This window comes from Ochotona curzoniae, unplaced genomic scaffold, assembly GCF_017591425.1.
Source record: "Ochotona curzoniae isolate NIBS_2020 unplaced genomic scaffold, NIBS_Ocur_1.0 scaffold_4506, whole genome shotgun sequence".
Lineage (NCBI taxonomy): Eukaryota > Metazoa > Chordata > Mammalia > Lagomorpha > Ochotonidae > Ochotona > Ochotona curzoniae.
Window position 1 is genome coordinate 78,032,572 of NW_024467119.1, and position 18,934 is coordinate 78,051,505.

Consider the following 18,934-nt stretch of genomic DNA (forward strand, 5'->3'; position numbering starts at 1 on the left):
AAGCCAATAGAGAAGACTAGATGTGTTGATCATTTCTTGACTCCTTTTATTTACTTAATAACTTATGTTTTAAGTCTAGAGAGACAAAAAGAGATAAGACAAATGTTGCATTTCCTGGTTGACCTCCCTTATGGCTGAGGAATCAGGAATTCAGTCCAGTTCTTCCTTAGGCGTTGCAGGGACTCAACTGCCTGTTGTCTCTCCCAGGCTGCAGGTTAGTAAGAAGCTGGAATTGGGAGTGGAACTGAGACTCAAACCCAGGCATTCTCATTCAGGATGCCAGTGCCCCAAGTGTCACCTTCATGCCTAGATTGGCACCCCCCCCGCCTCTTTTCTAGTTTCATTGGGTTAGAAAGGATTTCAGGTTTTTTTTTCCTACACACACATCCTGAGTGGTAAAATTTGTAGTATCTAAATTCCTAGCTTCTCAGATTGATTTTACTGCAACAAATCAAAACATGTGTTAAGACCTCTAACAGGTGGTTGCACAAATTAATTAGTTGTTCAGGAAGATAATGCCAGTCTGTTGTAAATCCAAAGCATTGATTTAATTTTCAATAAGAAAAACTAAAGGTCAGTGTTGTGGCTTAGTGGGTTAAGCTGCTGAGTACATCACTGGCTTCCCACATGGATCCCAGCTTCAGACCTGGCTGCTCTACTTCTGATCTAGTTCTTTGCCAGTGCACCTGGGAAAGCAGTGGAGGATGGCCCAAGCGTTCTGGCCTCTGCACTCATGGAAGACCCAAACACGTTCCTGGCTCCTGACTTTAATCTGGCACAGCCTTGGCCATTGTGACTGTTTGTGGGGGGAATGAGCCAGTGGACAGGGAAGATCTCTGTCCCTCCTTCTTCTATATATTCAGTTTTTCCAATAAAAGAATAATTACATAAACATTTAAGAGAAACATTTCTTTTTCAGTTTCAGAGCAAGGAATACTTTGCTGTTAATGTTTCTTAGCTGTTGATTTGGTGAGAAGTGCAAGATTCTCAAAGTTCCAGAAAGTAATAGGAGCCATCTGGGACCTTTAAAATGTCTTGCTTGGGATTTTATGATTTGGTGTTTGTATCATTATTGGAAGAGTGTTTTAAATGACTTAAAGAAATATATGTTCTCTTGGTTTATCAGTTGTATTAGACAGTAGCGATTTATGCATCTCCATTTCTATTTTCTGTTCTTTTAATCACTCTTCATAAACTATATTGCCTTGAATGTGAGACCCTTAATGACCAGGCAAGTTGCCATAGATTAGATTCATTGTTAAGTAGCACTATTTGAAGCAGTTTTTAAAGTTGTTTGTTTTAAAATTTATGTATTCTTTTTTGAAAATCAGAATTAGAGGGAGAGACAACAGAAGTCTTCTAGCCACTGATTCATTCCCCAAATGGTTGACCAACACTGAACCTGGGGCCAGGAGCCAGGAGCTTCCTGTGCATTCTCATACCCTCTTTTTCCTTCCCCCTGCACAATGCAGTTGGCAGGGACCCAAGCAGATGGGCCATTTCCCACTTTACACAGGCTTTCTGCAAGGCACTGGATTGAGAGTGGAGCAGCAGGATATGAGCTGACACTCAGATGAGGAGTCAGAGTCCCAGGCAAATGGCTTTACTTACTGTGTCACAGTCCTGGTCATTTAGTGAGTTTTATGACCAAAGGAAGTGCACTCTCTAGAGAGAACTTAGAAATCTAAGGGGCAGGCAGTAGAGTGGGGCTTCAGCTGGCCTTTCGTGTGCAGGGTTCAGGCTGACAACCCCAAACTGTAGGGATGGGGAGCAAAATAAACTCTGATCCATTGCTGTTGGCAATGCAAAGTGATACAGACACTTGGGAAACAGTTTGGCAGTTTTCTACACAGTTTCACTGTATAAGCCAGCGTTTGTACTCCTTCATATTTACTCCTAGGACTTGAAAACTTAAAGCCCACACAAAAATCTGCCCACAGATGTTTATAGCAGCTTTATTCATAACTGGCAAAACTTGAAAGCAGCCAAGCTGTCCCTCAGTAGGTGAATAAATAAACCATGGTACAGCTGGACAGTGTTATTCAGTTAAAATAAAATGGGCTCTCCAGCCATGAAGACATGGGGCTGTCTGAAATTCATATTACTAAATGAAACCAGTCACTATGAAAAGACTACAGACTGTGTAATTCCAACTGTATGATATTCTGGAAAAGAAGTTTCTATAGATGCAGCAATGAGTTTCTCCTAGTGATTAGATTGAGGGAGAAGAATCAGGAGCAGAAGCACAGAGGAACTTTCGGGAAGTGACGATACTCTGCATGATACTCTAATGGTGGATGCATATCACTACCTTTGTCCACTGTGTAGAGTGTACGATGGAGTGAACCCCAATGTGAACTGTGGACCCCGGCTGACTGTGATGTGTCACTCTAACTTTATCAGTTGTAACAAGTTGTAACAACTCTGGGAAGGACATTTTGGTAAGGAAGGAATCTCAGCTTGAGCAGGGGTAAGGAAATGAAGGGCCGTCTGTGTCCTTGCCTCTTAACTTTGCTGTGAAACCTCAGGTGCTCTAAGAAATAAGTCTTTTATTTCATAAAGCATCTCTTTGAGTGTGCAATACAATGTTTGGTTCTTGGCTTATTTGAATTGATTTGGGTGCTTCTGCCTTTTAAAGGAGAGCAGGTGTTCAAAAAAAATCATCAAAATATTTAAGTAGTTTACTTCATAGGTATGAAAAGAGGTGATTTGAAAAGGCAGCTTATAAAGATGCCATTTCTAAAAAGCATCACATCACAGAGTTTCTTGAAATAAATCTTAAGAGATACATGAGAAGTTTTTTATGGAGAAAGTTGTAAAATCTTCATAAAAGAAGATATAAATAAATAGAAAACTCTAGATGGGACACTCTTGCAAATTATTTCATAAAGTTAATGCAATTTATGTTGTAAAACTTTTTACTAGGAAAAAAGCAAAATACATAAACTTTACAAGAACTCTAAAAATGTACTACATATTTATGTTCTGCCTGAATTCAAAATTGTTAGTATTTTGCCATTCTTTTTTTCTCTGTGCTTTTTGTTTTTGTTCTCCTTTGCATTTAAGTTATAGAATTGAATAATATGTAATTCCTGAAAATGAGGACATGTTCCTACTTGGCGGCATTATTACATCTAAGAAAAATTTACGGTAATTTCTTCATGTGATTTAATATCCAGTTTCCCCATTATGCCCACAAACGCTTTTGTAATTGTCTCTCAACCCTCAAATTAGGGTCCAGTACCAGGTATGCATTTATCTGTCATCTCTTTGATTTTTCCTAGTTTATGACAGCTGGTCACTTTTCTTTCTAATAACATTAATTGTCTTTAAGCACTTATTATTTAACATTTTTCTGTATTAATTTCCCTTTATTTTAAAGAGAGAGCTCTTATTTACTGGTTTGCTTCCCAAATGCCCTTAACACCTGGGTTGGGCTGGGCTGAAGTTGAAACTTCATCCTGGTGTCGTAAACTCATGGTAGGGACCCAAGTAAGCAATCATCTGTAGTCTCCCAGCATGTACTTTGGCAGGAAGGTGGATCCTAAGCAGGGGAGTCAGAGAATTTAATGCTGGACTTAAACCCTTGGCCAAATACCCACCCCACATTGACTTTTTAAGAGATGGATCATTGTCTTACAGAACGTTCTACATTCTGAGTTTGTTTGGTTATTTCTTTTATGATTTGATTTGTATATTTCCCCTGCATTTCCTGCATGTTAGAGTTAGGTCTACATGTTCAGTTTAAGTTTGAGTTAGATATTTATTTCAGAATGACTTCACAGGGAATGCTGCACACTTCCTGCTGCACCATATCAGGCCTGTTAGGTGGTTCTGTGGCTGGTGATCACGTGAGTGAAATAGTGACTACTAGCTCTCTCTTTTGTGTATGTGTGTGTGTTTGTGTGTGTTTAATAGTTGCTGATTTTAAAGAATCTGTTTAAAAATTAATTTATTTTATGATTCACTTCCAAAGGCTCTGGGACTTCCCCTTCCCTCCTCCTGCCACTGATTTTTCTAATATTGCAATTATACAGTCCCTCAAAAAGCAGTTATAAGTCTCTTGTTCTACCATTTAAGTGTATCCTGACATTGTAGGTAGGTACAGTTGTCCCTTTATAAATATCAGGTGTAGTTTGTGAGATATTAATGTGATTTAAGTAAAAATCTCAAAGATTTTTAAGCAATGTGGCAAATGGATGTGAAAAGTCTACTGAAAATATATAAAAGCCCAAGAATAGCTACAATAGTTATGAATAATGGCAAACTTGATAAATTGTTTGGGAGTTTAGATGTGCAGATAATCTTAGGACTTTACACATATTGTAGGTACTGGTATTAATCCCTTTTTTTAATAGAAGAAGAAATTGAGACACAAAGCAATTAAATAAATTTATATAACCCCATAAGGGTAGTTAGAAATGGTCATTGGGGCTGGTGTGGTGGTGTGTCAGGTTAATTTTCCACCTTATTAAAATGAATTTATTTAAGAGGCAGATGGAGACTGAGAAAGAGCTCCCATGTGCTGGTTCACTCCTCAAGTGCTTTCACTGCTCAGGCGGAAGTCAGGGACCAGGAACTCAGTTCAGGAGTCCTACATGAGTGGCGGGAACCCACTGACTTTAAACATTTTCAGGGTCTGCATTTGTGGCAAGAAGGCCTCAGGAGCCAGAGCTAGCTCTTAGAGCCAGGTAAGGCTCATGCTGCCTTCATGCCTAAGCCGAATGCTACCCCCCCACAACCCCATGAAAGATCAGAAAACTTCTGTATTTTGTGTTTTTAAGAAACACATATAGACAGTACGGCATAAAACAAGCACAGGGCTAATACATAATAAGTTCAGGACTGGTGACTTTTGGGCAAGAAAAGAAGGAAAAGGGATAATTATGCATTTAGAGTAGCATTTGTATTTATTATGTGTGATACAGAGTGCTGTAAGGACATTATGGCAATGTTTGTGATGTCTCGGTGGGGGGTTTCAATTCTATTTTGTTCTATAATGTTTGTCATATTTCATAATGCAAAATTTAAATGTATTAGACTAGAGTGGAACATGTTTTTAATGCTTAAATTTTCACTTATTGCATTATAAGTAGATTTCACTAATTGTTGTTTTTATAATAATGTGTTTTAAAATACTGTACAGTTCATTAAAATTGGAGAGCAAAACAGCATCTCCAGCTGACCTGATGAGCTGCAATACGTTAAGTTGCCCCTCAGGATAGATCCCATAATCTCATTTGTACCCTGTTTTCCATAATTACATTTGACAATATAATTTTTGTTAAAAAGGGTCTTTATGTTGATGATAAAAGCATACTTTTATTAGACATCCAACTAAGGACCACAATTGACAAAAAGCTTTCTCTAATTAGTGTGGTTGTCCATGTATGTTAGTGTCAGGCTGTTGGAAGAGTAATGACTCTTTAAGGAAATTGGGCCACTTTTGGAAACTTGTATTGCTACAGTTGATAAGAAAGGCTTGCTGGTCTTGTTGTCTCATCTCAATTTTGCTTTCCCAAGAAAAGGAGAGTCAGGATACTCAAGAGAAGAATTTGTTGGCAACAAATGGTGGGAACTAAATAAAGTTATTGTCTCTTTTGAGTTTTTAAGACCAAATAACAATGGTTTGTTGTTATTTGTTTCTTCTTGGCAGATGAAGAAAGCCATGTACATAAATTAAGAAGTGCAGATTGAAATAAGCAATCTTTAGGTACATGGCCACAGATGAAGAGTTATTTAATCTCCTACCCAAAATTTATGAAGCTTTTTATTTATATAAGGAGTGTCAAATGGTCCCTACCAGATGTTTTGCTGCTAGCTCCAGATCAGAGCCACCTGCTAAAAATCTTTTTTTTTTTTTGCTAAAATTGTATAAGTACCATTAGATGTTTGAAATTAGACATTACTTGTTCAGTGTTTGTCATCTGTCATTATTGGTAACTTTCCTATGTGTACGTAATGCTAACCTTATTGTATCCTGTGTACATTCCTTATATTCTATGATGTTGTGTATATTCTCTGTATGGTATCTGCATTATGCTCATATTTGTGTACTTTATCCAATTATGTTACATGCATTATTTTCTTTATTCTTTGCAACAGCTCTGTGGAGAAAGTAAATCTAAAGAACTTTAATAATTCCTATCAATGGTTGGATCTGGTTCAAGCCATATTAGCTTGGTACTAAAATTTGTGATTGTTCATGCTTTTCTACTGTTAGGGAAGTTTGTTTCTATTATTTGTGTAGTTTATTATAGTGACTAGATTTTCTTTTGGGGGAAATATGAAGATATTGGGTTAGTTTTTAGTGTGTTGGGAATAAACATTTTTTAAAATTTTTTGGTGGTGAGGATACATACAAATAGCGGATGGACATTATATTTTTAGTTAGCCTGTGAGTGTATTTATGTTCAGATTTCTGTAACTTAATTTTTAAGTTAAACATAAAATTTAAATTGAATGCATTATGCTTTTTAAAAAAATTCTTGAACTGTAAAACGGTTTACAGACCTGTTGTTGTCTCTTTTTTTTTCCCTTGACCTGTTGCCACCACACTCCATCTCTTCTTTGGAAAGCAGTTGTCTTTCTGGTGGTTGTTAGCTTATCAGCTGTCTTCTCCATTTCCCCAAGTCTGTCTTGTTTACTACCCTTTGGCCAGCACCAACCTTGTATAAGCCTGGCCCACAGTCTGTGTTGTCACAACATGAGAGTTGTTCAAAAACTTCATGGAAAAAATGGAGCAAAAGATAAGTTCATTTGATGTTAAAATTGAAGCCCATGAGTGGGTGTCTGTGAACTTGTTGAAGACTCCCTCTGCGTGCATGGATTTCAAGATTGATGTGCACCAAACGGAGCTCAGGCTTTCATTTTCCTGTGAGTTTTCTTCAGTACCTTCCTGTAGGGTGGGATCTGAGAGAATGATTCCAAACTCAGAGTGAAGCCTTGCTGGGGAAGGCTGTACATTTTCTCGTGTCTGTGAAGAAGGTAGTGGAGACAGCATCTTGCCCGATTCATAATGGCAGGAGCATGGCATGATTCTCCCCCGCTCAGCCGACTGTGTGACCCAGGGCCTTCTGTGAAGGGACATCCTTTGAGGACAGGGGCCTTCTGAAGGAACACACTTCTTTCTGTTTGCATCTCAGCCAGGCCCATTTATGAATACTCATTTTAAAAAGTGACTATTAGGTGTGTGTGTTATTTTTAATTACTGTCACTGATGTATGTAATTTGAAAATTAATGTTGCTGTAATTATATTGATAGACTCAAAAGTTATTCCCAGCTTTTTAGTCAGACAAATTAAGCCTGTCTTTATGAATTCATCTTCAAAGCCCAGAAGTGGTTAAGAAATCAGGAGTATGCAGAATCAAAGCCTTTGTTCTGTGGTTAATTTAGCATGAGTTAGCAAATGTAATTGATTTCAAAAATATGGCATCAAGATTAGATTTCTCTTCAAGGAGAACTTTTGGGCTTTGTTCTCTTTTGCCAGAGGTTTCTAATTTGTAACAGGCAACTCATTTGAATCACATTTAGTACTGGAATTAAAGTGATTTGTTTGAGTAGTTGACAAGGAGTTAAATATTTTGAATAGGTGACATCCCTCCTTGAAACTACAGATGCCCTAATTTTGAAAAAGATAAATATTCCATCTTGTTTACTGTTGTACTTCCCTTACTTAACAGAGTATCTGCCTGGAGAAAGTGCTCAGTATTTTTCTTTTTTAATGAATGAATAAAGGTTACTAGGAAACAGAAATGGATAACTAATCTCTTGATTTCTCTGGCATTGAGTTGGTTCCTCTCTTTCTCTCACTGCTTTATGTAATTCCCTATGGCCTCCTTCTGTATGGTCCATCTCTACCCCCAATTCCTCCCATGCCTTCATCTGGTTTCTCTGTGCTTAAGCCTCCCAGGCCTGTAAAGTATTGTTGAGCTGTGTTTGTCACTTGTGGAAAGTACCATGAGCATCTGAAACTCAGCACTCCTGACATGACAAACCATTTATACTTCTGTGTGGAAAGGAGGTGAACAAGTCAGAGCAGGTGAGATGGAGAAGATGGGTATACATTAAAAATGGAAGAAAGGTGACTTGCGCCGTGCTGTGGGAATAGCACAAGCCAAGAAGAGATGCGTGGCTCTGTAGAAAATATTTTCCCAAGTCTGCTATAATCTAGACCTACACCTCCTTCTGACTTTTCTGTTTCTGATGCCGGACATTGTGGATTGTTTTAATCGTATCTCTGTTTCAGTCTCCTTGGTCTGATTTGCGTGGGTGGATTCACATGTGGATAGCTCCAGATCGGCCTTTGTGGCCCCTGAGTTCTGATTGAAGCACACACGTATCAGATGCTCATGTATGTCTGTTGGACTCTCCATTTGGATGTCTCATAAGTGTTTCATCCTGTAAAACCCTAAACAGTCTAGCCTATACTTCCCTTGCCAGCCTCTTCCTGTGCAGTTCTAACAGTTCTGCACATCTCTTAGATCCTGGAGGAAACCATATTTTCTTTTCCCTTTAAGGTTTTGTACGTGCTTTCTGTTGTATTTTCTGTACTTAGCCTAGCACCTAACCTATAACTACTAAGTACTCAGCATTTTTCTTACTAAGTGAGGGAATAAATGAGTGGACATTGTAAGCATGCAAGCACTATTCTCTCTGCTTATTCTTCCACTTTTTTTTTTTTTTGGCTACCCCTTATTTATTCTTTGCCATCTTGGAAATCACTTCTGAGGATGTTTGCTGCTGCTAACCCCTCGAGTCTGGTGAGAGGCCATTTACACACCGACAGCAGCACATATTTTCTATAATGTTTTCTGACCATTTCTAACACTGTTAGTCATTCATCTTCCATTAGATGATATGATCACTGTTTCCATCTCACTTGAGTTCATCTTAACCTCAGGGTTTGTGCCTGAGCAGTGCTTTTTTATTTTAATATTTGTTTTATTTGTAAGGCTGATGACAGAGAGAGAAGGAGAGACAGAGGTTTTCCCATCCACTGGGCCATTCCCCAGATGGCCACAATGACCAGAGCTGTGCTGATTTGAAGCCTGGAGGCTGGAGCTTCCTCTGGGTCTCCCACATAGAAAGGCACAAGGTCTTGCGTGTTCCTCCACTGTCTTCCTAGGCATGTTAGCAGGGAGCTGGTGCAGAAATGGAGCAGATAGGACTGATCCAGTGCCCACATGGGATGTTGGAGCCGCAGGTGGAGACTTAACCTAGTATGCCACAGTGCTAGCCCCAAGAGCAGTGCCTTTGAAGGTCATGTTCATGGGTCCAGTGTCATTCCTGTCCATGCTATACACTATTGAAAAATTAGGATCTTTAAGGCGCTGCTTAGCTAGCTAACATCACTTCTCAGTTGGGAGTAGCTGCAATTCTCTGTTCGTACACTCCCCAAGATAAAAACAAACAAGCATTCAGTGTTAACTGTGTTCCATTTCTACCTTTCTATCTGTGTGCAAGGCACCATCATTTTCTTTGCTTTTTTTTTTTAAGATTTATTTATTTATTGGAAAGTCAGAAATACAGAGAGGAGGAGAGACAGAGAGGAAGATCTTCCTTCCAATGATTCACTCCCCAAGTGAGCGCAACGGCTGATGCTATGCCGATCCAAAGCCAGGATCCAGGAACCTCTTCCGGGTCTCCCACACTGGTGCAGGGTCCCAAAGCTTTGGGCCTTCCTTGACTGCTTTCCCAGGCCACAGGCAGGGAGCTGGAAGGGAAGTGGAGCTGTCGGGATTAGAACCAGCACCCATATGGGATCCTGGCGCGTTCAAGGCGAGGACTTTAGCTGCTAGGCCACGCCGTCGGGCCCAACTATCATTTTCTTGATGATCAAGTTGAAAGTTTTTAAATTCTCTTTCACTTTCCTGCACCAAGTCCCAGTGATGTCAGTTTAACCTTAGGCATAGGGCACTAAGAGGGTAAGTCTCAGGGGCTTTGGGTTGATACTGCTTAAGTAGCTCCCACCTCCTTCCCCCCTGCCCTCCCCACCTTGGCCCGTCAATGTGAATCTGCTGTAGCTGTGCGTGAACTCTTGTTATCACATCCGACTGGGCTGACTCCCATCCCTCAGTTTTTTCCTCTTTACTATTGTTTGTGAATGCAGTCAGATAAAACAATAGACACAAAAGTGTTTCTAAATATACAAGTGTCATCATGACCTTGAACATGCCATTTTTTACATGCAGTCGTTTTCGTGAAGCTGCTTGTGGTTGCTGTCTAAACAACCTCCTTCCTGGACCACCTTAGTGCTAGGCTTGCTCCCATTGTCAAATGGGTGGCGTCTCTGTGTTTGCATCCAAGGTTCCGTGAGGCAGCATGTTGTTACTGTTTATGAGTCTGCTCTGCTGAACTCCTTGGGAAGCAGGATTTATATTTCATTCACTGTTGTGTGCCTGTCCTCGCTGCATCCCGTTTTCACCACAGCACTGTGCGTGGCGCATGGGAGATGAGCAACCTGTCTCAGTTGTGTATATATTAACTGAATAATTCTGATGATTCTTTACGCCCTGCTGGTGTTATTCTTCCCCCCCAGGTGACTCCTTCCTAACTGGCTGATATCCTCTAATACCGAAAATACCTTCCCTGTTTAGAGTTCAGTCTTTGGACCAGCAGTATCAATGATACTTGTCAGCTTCAGGTTAAGACCTTACTTTGTGTTTCTGAATCTAGGTGCTTGCAACTGGACTCAGTGGTCTCTACTCTTCGCTGCCTACAAAGCTAGAAGAAAAAGGCGAAGAATGGCACTGCCTGCTGAAAGACGACTGGCTCCTCTTGCCTCCTCTTGTCCAGTTCATGAACTCCCTGGAGTTTTGCAATGCAGTCATCCAGGTACCAGAGCACACTGGAGGATCTTTCTTAGTGGTCTCATTGGGACCCCAAGCATCACAAAAATCAGTTTGCTGATTCGCCCCTTGTTTATTTTCATAAAGGCAGTGAGGTGTTGGTGCTTTGTTTCAAGACTACTCATTGTCCTTGAATGAGTGAGAATTTTAGTTTATAGGCTTCTGGGAAGTTTTAATTGTCATAAAAAGACTAGGTTTTCTTTATTATCTTTAGAGAAATTGTTAATTCTGTTTTGATTATCCACTTAACCATCAAAAATAAGTTCAGTGTTTGACTCATTAAATAGATATTTTTAGGCTTCTAAGTATTCCACATTATACTGCTTTTACTTGAAGGTCTTTTTGGGAATTTACAAAGGAAAACATTTTATTTTGCTTAATGGTGCATACTACATAAAGAATATTGTTATCCCAATTGAATTTAGAAGAAGTTAAGCATCTTTTTAGCAACCCAAATTAAATTTGCTTTGAAATTGGCCTGCGTGTGGGAAAAAGCAGTCACTGAACTCCTGCAGCTTCAGCTTCCTGGCTGAATTTTTACCTTCATAAGTCTTGTTATTGTTTTCAATAAAAATCAGATTTATATATATTTAAGGAAGTGGAGCAGGTTTTTATCAGACCTGTTTTACTCCTGTACAGCATAAATATTACTTTAATGTTGGAATTATTAAGAAATCAGGTTTTCTTTATGGCGATCATAGGATGAAGAATGTTAGTTATAATCTGCTTATCTGACAAATGAAGAAATAGCTTCTGGAAGAAAATGCAAGTAAATTACTTGAGTTCCCATCTCATTTTTATTGCTAAGTCAAGGGAAGTTTTACTTATATAAGATAAATGAATTACATCTTAAATTACTTTTCTCCTTTAATATTACCGTCTATCAGCATCTTGCAGAAGTGTTTAGATAAAAAAAATGTGGAACTACTATTACTTCCTTTTCATGTGTACCAGATTACCAGTAATTTAAGAATCCATCTTAACTTCTCTTAAATTACTTTTGACTTTATTGTTTTTCTTTTTGTTTTAAATAGAAGTAAAGCTAATTGTACATGGTTCAGAACATGAAAATTAAGTAATATTTTTTGAAATTGGAACCATATACTTGTAAGACTTTTTGTTGGGGTTCTAACCAAAAGATTACTTTACAAAATATATCAGTAGAAGTTTGCCTACATGAAGCACATTTTTTAAAGATTTATTTTATTTTTATTTGAAAGTGAAATATACAGAGAGGAGAAACAGAGAGGAAGATCCTCTATCTGTTGATTCACTCCCCAAGCAGCCAGAATGGTTGGAGCTGTGCCAGTTCGAAGCCAAGAGCTAGGAGCTTCTTCCGGGTCTGCCACATGGATGCTGGGTCCCAAGGCTTTGGACCGTCCTTGACTGCTTTCCCAGACCACAAACAGGCAGCTGGATGGGAAGTGGGGCTGCCAGGATTAGAACTGGTGACCCATATAGGATCCAGGCGCGTGCAAGATGAGGACTTTACCTGCCAGGCTACTGCACAAGACCCCCATGAAGTACATTTTGAAAATCAAATATAGGAATTGATGTGATGTTTTCTGCTTCTGAACATTGACTTTTAATAAAATATTTCCAAATGCCTTCTTCCCTAGTTTCTTTTTCTTTTATTTATTTATTTATTTATTATTGCTTTTAATTTTATAACAGCGTTTCATAGGCTCTGATGTCCCCCCTTCCCCTCTTTTTGCCCTCCCCCCATGGTGGATTGCTCCACCTTGTTGCAGTGTTACAGATCAAATCTAGTCTTATTTCTTTCAGTGCAAGCATGTGCCTTGCATAGAGTCCAGTATCTTCTTGCCCAGCTGAATTCAGCAGTTTCTTGTGGAGACTATCTCTGGTCTGGAGACATAGCTGGCAGATTGTCGTTCCGGCCAATTAAATGCCATAACATAACATCAACAACAGTTTCCAGCATTATGAGGTTAATTAACAATGTAATACTACATTTCCCTGGTATAACTGAGTATCAGAAGATGTATCTTCAAGTGAAGAACTTCTTTGTTCTAACAAAGAGCTTGTATTTGTCGATTTTGACAGTTATGCGCTTTTGTTTTCAGTTAATTACAAGTTGAGGTGAGACTTAGAAGGGAAAAACTATGCATGCAGTTTGTTTATTTCAATTTATTAATCCTTGTTATTTAGTCCATCTTCAATCTTAATCTTCTTTGAAATAGACACTTTAAAATTGTTTTTGGAATTCAAAAGTATAATCTCTTATTTTCTTTTTTTTTTTTAAAGATTTATTTTTTATTATTTTTTTCATTGGAAAGGCTGATATACAGAGAGGAGAGACAGAGAGGAAGATCTTCCGTCCAATGATTCACTCCCCAAGTGAGCGCAACGGGCCGATACTATGCCGATCCGAAGCCAGGAGACTCTTCTGGGTCTCCCACGCGGGTGCAGGTTCCCAAAGCTCTGGGCCGTCCTCGACTGCTTTCCCAGGCCACAGGCAGGGAGCTGGAAGGGAAGCGGGGCTGCCGGGATTAGAACCGGCGCCCATATGGGATCCCGGGGGTGCGAGGCGAGGACCTTTAACCACTTGCGCCACCGCTCCGGGCCCAATCTCTTCTTATTTTCATTAACATTTAAAATATTTATGTATTACTTGAGAGAGACAGAACAGGATAACTCCCACCTGCTGCTGGTTCATTCTGCAGAATGTCCCTGGCAGCTAGGACTGGGTCAAGGCCAGGAACTAATAATACAGTCCAGTCTACACATGAAAGACAGGCACTCAATTCCTCGAGCCTTTGTGGGTCAACATTGGCAAGAAGCTAAAATGAAAGAGAAGGCAGGAATTGAACCCAGGCCCTCTGGTGGGGGATGCTGGTGTCTTAACCACTAACATAAACACCTGTTTTATTTTTTTCTAATGTTAGACAAACTGTCTATATTGAGTAAAACATTTGAAACAATTCCATGCCAGTTTGAGTGTCTGAATTGCTCTTTAATTTTGAAGCAAATTACCAAAATTTGGATTTTTGCTCTAACTTTAGGATGCACACAGAAAGACTTAGTTTCAAGAATATCTAAAGTTTGAACTCTTTGTCTTGTCTTGACTTTCTGTCTTAGGTGGCTCATCCTTTGATTCGCAATCAGCTTGTCAATTACATTTACAATGGATTCTTGGTACCTGTCTTGGCTCCTGCTCTTCATAAGGTCAGTGATGGTCTAATCATCTGTTTAGAGTGTAACTAATGGAAACTGAGGAAGGTCAACCCAGTATATTTGAGTTGATGGTGGCCTTAATCTTGTTTTTCTGTTTATCCCATTCTTATTCCTTAGCAGTGTCCAACATAATGTGAATGCTAACCACAAATTAAGCCTGATGGATTCCATTTGGTGCCATGGAATTGCCATGGCTCTGTGAATATCCGATTAATAACTTAAAGTAGGACTGGCAGGTAGATTCTGACTTTTGTGCCTACTTCATTGTTTGCGGTTGGTGGTTACTTGGAACTCTTGGCTAGCTGCCTTTTGAATGTGTCATGGAGGATTCAAGTTTTACTGAAGGTCTGAGGAGGCTCAGTCATAATAGAAGTGCTGTGGTTTTTTGCCATGCCCTTAATGGAACATAATTTTATATTATAACAATTTTTGTGACAGCAAATATTAAATTGAAGCCAAGTTAAAGCCGCATCAAATGCTGGTGGACTCATTAACACCACTGTGAATTTCTTGTGAGGTTTTCATTTTGCTTAATACATCAACTGTTGCCTTTTACATTGCAAGCTATCACAGACACACTTGGACCTAAAATTCTAAGTGAAGAGATTTATATTTAATTCAGAAGATATTGGCCAAGCTTTTGGGTAGGTAGGAAGGACAGTTAGAAGATAATGTGTGTATTGATTTGCTAGAATAATCACCTTTTTGTATCTTCAAATTCTATTTTTATGGACTAGCATTTTATGAAATTCATGAATACCTGGTTTTAGCAACTTTGAAGTCTTGCTGTACATGCCTAGGGTTTTCTGATTTAGAACAGTACGTTGTGATGAAAGATGTTCACTTGTTATCACTTAGTATATTTTTTCTTAAAAATAAGATCTATATTTGAAAGGCAGATTGAGAAAGAGGTTAAGATTGATGTTCTAACTGTTGGGTTATTCTGCAAGTGGCAGCAGTGCCTGGACATGGGCCAGACCCAAAGCAGGAGGCTGGAGTTTCAGATCTCCCACATGGATAGCAGAGAACCCAGTCACTTGGGTCATATTCTGTTGCTTTTCTAGGAGCATTACCAGGAATCTGAATCAGAGGGCAGAACAGCTGGGACTCCAGCTGGCACTCATGCGATGCCAGCATTGCATTCAACAGCTTGACTTATTGGGCCACAGTTTGCTGGCCTTTCCATATAGTATGGTATATGCAATATATAATACATGGAACATATGTATTAAGTCAGGAGCCAGAAACACAATCCAGCCCTCCCAGGTGGGTGGCAGGGGCCCAGATATTTGAGCCATCACCTGCTGCCTCCCAGGGTCTATGTTGGTAGGAACCTGGAATTACTAGCTGGAGCTGGATGTCAAACCCAGGTACTATGATATGAGATTTGGGTCTCTTAACTGCTAGGCTAAGTGCCTGTTCACCTTATTGAGTATCTGCTGAATACAGTGATCACATTTTTCAAAATAGGCAGGTGGTCCGACTAGGATTTTTGTGTTGCCTCTAGGTAACTCAGATGTCATTAAGACATAGAATTCCTGAGATGACCAGGTTATTTAAGTGGTTTATGGGCACAAAGGTAGCAAGTATATGAAACCCAATTCATCTTGGAAAATATGGAGCATATATGAAAAATACATACCTTATCTCTGTTACTATGTCTGCCTTGCATAGACATTGTTGCTGTTCTGGGATAGAGCGGATGTCTTGCATGGGTGGGCTCCAAGCCTCTGCAATGAGGAGCTTTCCTCTCTAGAGGAACGCAGCAGTATTGTTGAAACTCCTTGGCAGTAATTTTCTGTATATGCTCACACACTTAGATTTTCTTTCTCATTTATTTTCATCCTTTTCTTCATTGACCTATTGACATAAAAATTTCCTGTTATTATTCTTATAGTGAAAATTATTATAATTACTCTTTGTCCAGTACATTTTATGTCAATACAATCAGCATAATTTGATGTTACAGATATTAATGGTAACCGACCTGTAATTGAGGGTGAGAGCTATCCCTGAGAGCTGTTAGCAGGGTGTTATTGATCTTTCCACACTTCCTCACAGCACTTACCACAAGTGGAGTTAAATCATTGCATGTATGATTACTTGTTCTATGTTTGTCACAGTGTTGTGTCTCCAGCATAATTTCTAGTAGCATCCCCGTGTGTTTTTATGGGGTTCTCCAGGGCTGAATCCATTGTTTTTGGATTTAGGAAGTTGAGTAAACAACACCTTAATGGCATGATTGTTAAAGTGCAAACCTAGCACTGGTACTTGGTGCCTTTGTGGAGTATGGTCAGTGGAAGATAGTAATTACAAATAGTACTTTGCATAGGTTACCTAATATTTTTCTTAATTATGCTTATTATTAAAGTATGATATTTTAAAAACTGAAATTCGTACATGCTTATTGTTAAATTAGAGTCGATACTGAATATATAAAATGAACAATTGGGAGAAAGAGCAAGAAAGTATCTGAGTTAATATATGCTAAGTCTCCCCACAGAGACACAAATTTAAACGGCTAGTCATGCATCAGGTCACCTTCACAAAATATAGAATCCCGGTTTTAGTGGAATAAGAAGAAAGGATATATTGGACAAGGTAGGAAGGCAAGAGCTACCCTGTCACCCCCCTGCCAGCTCCAAGTAGCACAGCATAGAGAGATGCCTCCTACTTGGCATCTTTATGCTTGAAACTTGGTACCAGGCCCGCCGTAGTATAGCCTAGAGCCTGTCCTTTGGGCAGATGGTTAGAAATAATACTTCCATAGAGGAGTCAGGAAGTACCAATCCCACTACAGTGAGACCCAGTACCAGATAGAAAATTGTGACCTCTGTTACCAGGCCTGTATTTTCAGACAGAGCCTGTGGACCTATGGCTTAACAGGATGGATTTGTGACTTCATCACCTCCAGTCTTGTGTGGGCTTGGTGTGTGTCTGCAAGACATCTTGGAGCTCTTTGGCTGTGAGACTCTAATGCATTTTTGAATTGATAATATCATCAGTGGATGAATAGTGATGATCTCTGTCTCCATACCAGTGCCTGTGAATGGAGCCTATGGGCGTATGTTGGTTCCATGGCCCTAGTCAGTTGGACTTATTTCACAGCCAGCATCACTGTTAATTTGTTACAGTGGTCTTTGGTGGCAAGTCTACTTTAGCAGCAGATAACTCACAGCAAAGTAGGTTTAGGCCCTGTCTCATGCTGGGCAGATCTTGGTGGTCTGTGGGCTCCTGGTTTGGTCTAGCATTATGCCATATGTGGCTGCAGGATTGCTCACTTCGTTCCTTTCCTAAACACAGTAATTCTTTGAAGGTTAAAAAGGCAGATGGGTGCCACATCATATCATAGAAATTGGAGGATGCCATCTTACAGCCCTGCACATTCTTGCTGTACTCTGAGCCAGCACTACTGCAACCTAGCTACATTCATGCCATTGTGGGTACCAGAGTGACAAGTCTGAGACTGGAGCCACATTGGTCTGAAGGCTGGTATCCCACGGACACATCCTTGAGGGCACTCCTGTACCCTAAATTCCCAGTGCTGCTGCTATTGTTTGCTGCATTGCAGATTCAGCTGGAACCACAGCCTAAGTACTCCATAAAATACATCTTCCTGAAAGTAACAGAGGCAACTAATACTTCCGGTGTGCAAATATCATCATAGATATAAAGCAAGTATGAAAAAGCAAGGCAATAAGATGCCTCCAGAGGAATAAAATAATACTTAATAACAGACTCTAAAAAGGATTGGTGGAACAGCTGATAAAGAATTTGAAATAATGATTAATAAGGATGCTCAAAGATATACTACAGAACACAGACTGTTAAACAGCATGCATGATATGGGTGAGAAATTTATCAAAGCGATTGATATCTTGTAAGAGTCAAATACGAGAAGAAATAAAGCCAAAGAAAACATCTAATTGGAAACTTAAGCAATAGACTAGATTGAGCAGAAGAAAGTATATCTGAACTCAAAAATGTCTATTTTAAAATTTCCCATCCATCCACCCGCCCATAAATAAGGTTGAGGACTGTCTCTGAGAGCTTGGAAACATCAGTGAGTAAGTTTTCAAATTGTGGGAATCCCTGAAGGCAAAGAGAGCAATAATGACGTAGAGCAGTGAAATGATGTAGAACAGTGAAATAGTAGCTGAAAACTTCCCTACTCTTGACAAAGATATGAACTTAAGTCCAGAAGACTTGACCCCAAAAAGACTGACCAGAAAAGATCATCACTACAGCAAATAGTTAAACTGTCACAAGTACACCAAAAAGGCAGAATTATAAAATCTGCGAGAGAGAAGAGTCAAGTCACACTTATGGGGTCTCCCATTAGAATAGCAACAGATTTATCAGCAGTAACCTTTCAAGCCAGGAGGAAAATGGAAATGAAATCATGTATTCCAGGTTCTCAAGGGGAAAAAAGTAAAAAAACACAAAAGCCTGCCAGCCCCAAATACTGCACCCAGCAAATCTGTCAGGAAGTCCTAAGAAAAGGCAAGGTAAACACCATCAGAAAAACGTGTGAGAGTGCAAAACCCACTAGAAAAAGAACGTCGATGTTTTAGCAGAAGAAACTTTTATAAAGATTTATTGATTTTTATTGGAAAGTCAGATATACAGAAAAGAGGAGGGACAGAAGATCTTCTGTCCACTGATTCACTTCCCAAGTAACTGTAATGGCCAAAGCTGAGCCAATCCAAAACCAGGACCCAGGAGCTTCTCCCAGGTCTCCACATGGGTGCAGGGTCTCAAGGCTTTGGACCGTCCTCAGCTGCTTTCCCAGGCCACAGGCAGAGAGCTGGATGGGAAGTGGAACAGCTGGGACATGAACCAGTGACCATATGGGATCCTGGTGCTTACAAGGTGAGGACTTTAGCCA

General features: G+C 39.7%; 1 protein-coding gene across 1 annotated transcript in view; it reads left to right on the forward strand.

Annotated features, from left to right (window-relative positions):
• FHIP1A (FHF complex subunit HOOK interacting protein 1A) overlaps window positions 1-18,934 on the forward strand; it is a 103,996-nt gene that overhangs the window by 13,580 nt on the left and 71,482 nt on the right. Inside the window, exons 3-4 of the mRNA XM_040967157.1 lie at window positions 10,679-10,837; window positions 13,951-14,037. Coding sequence (XP_040823091.1) covers window positions 10,679-10,837; window positions 13,951-14,037 — 246 coding nt within the window. The remainder of the gene's footprint in view (window positions 1-10,678; window positions 10,838-13,950; window positions 14,038-18,934) is intronic.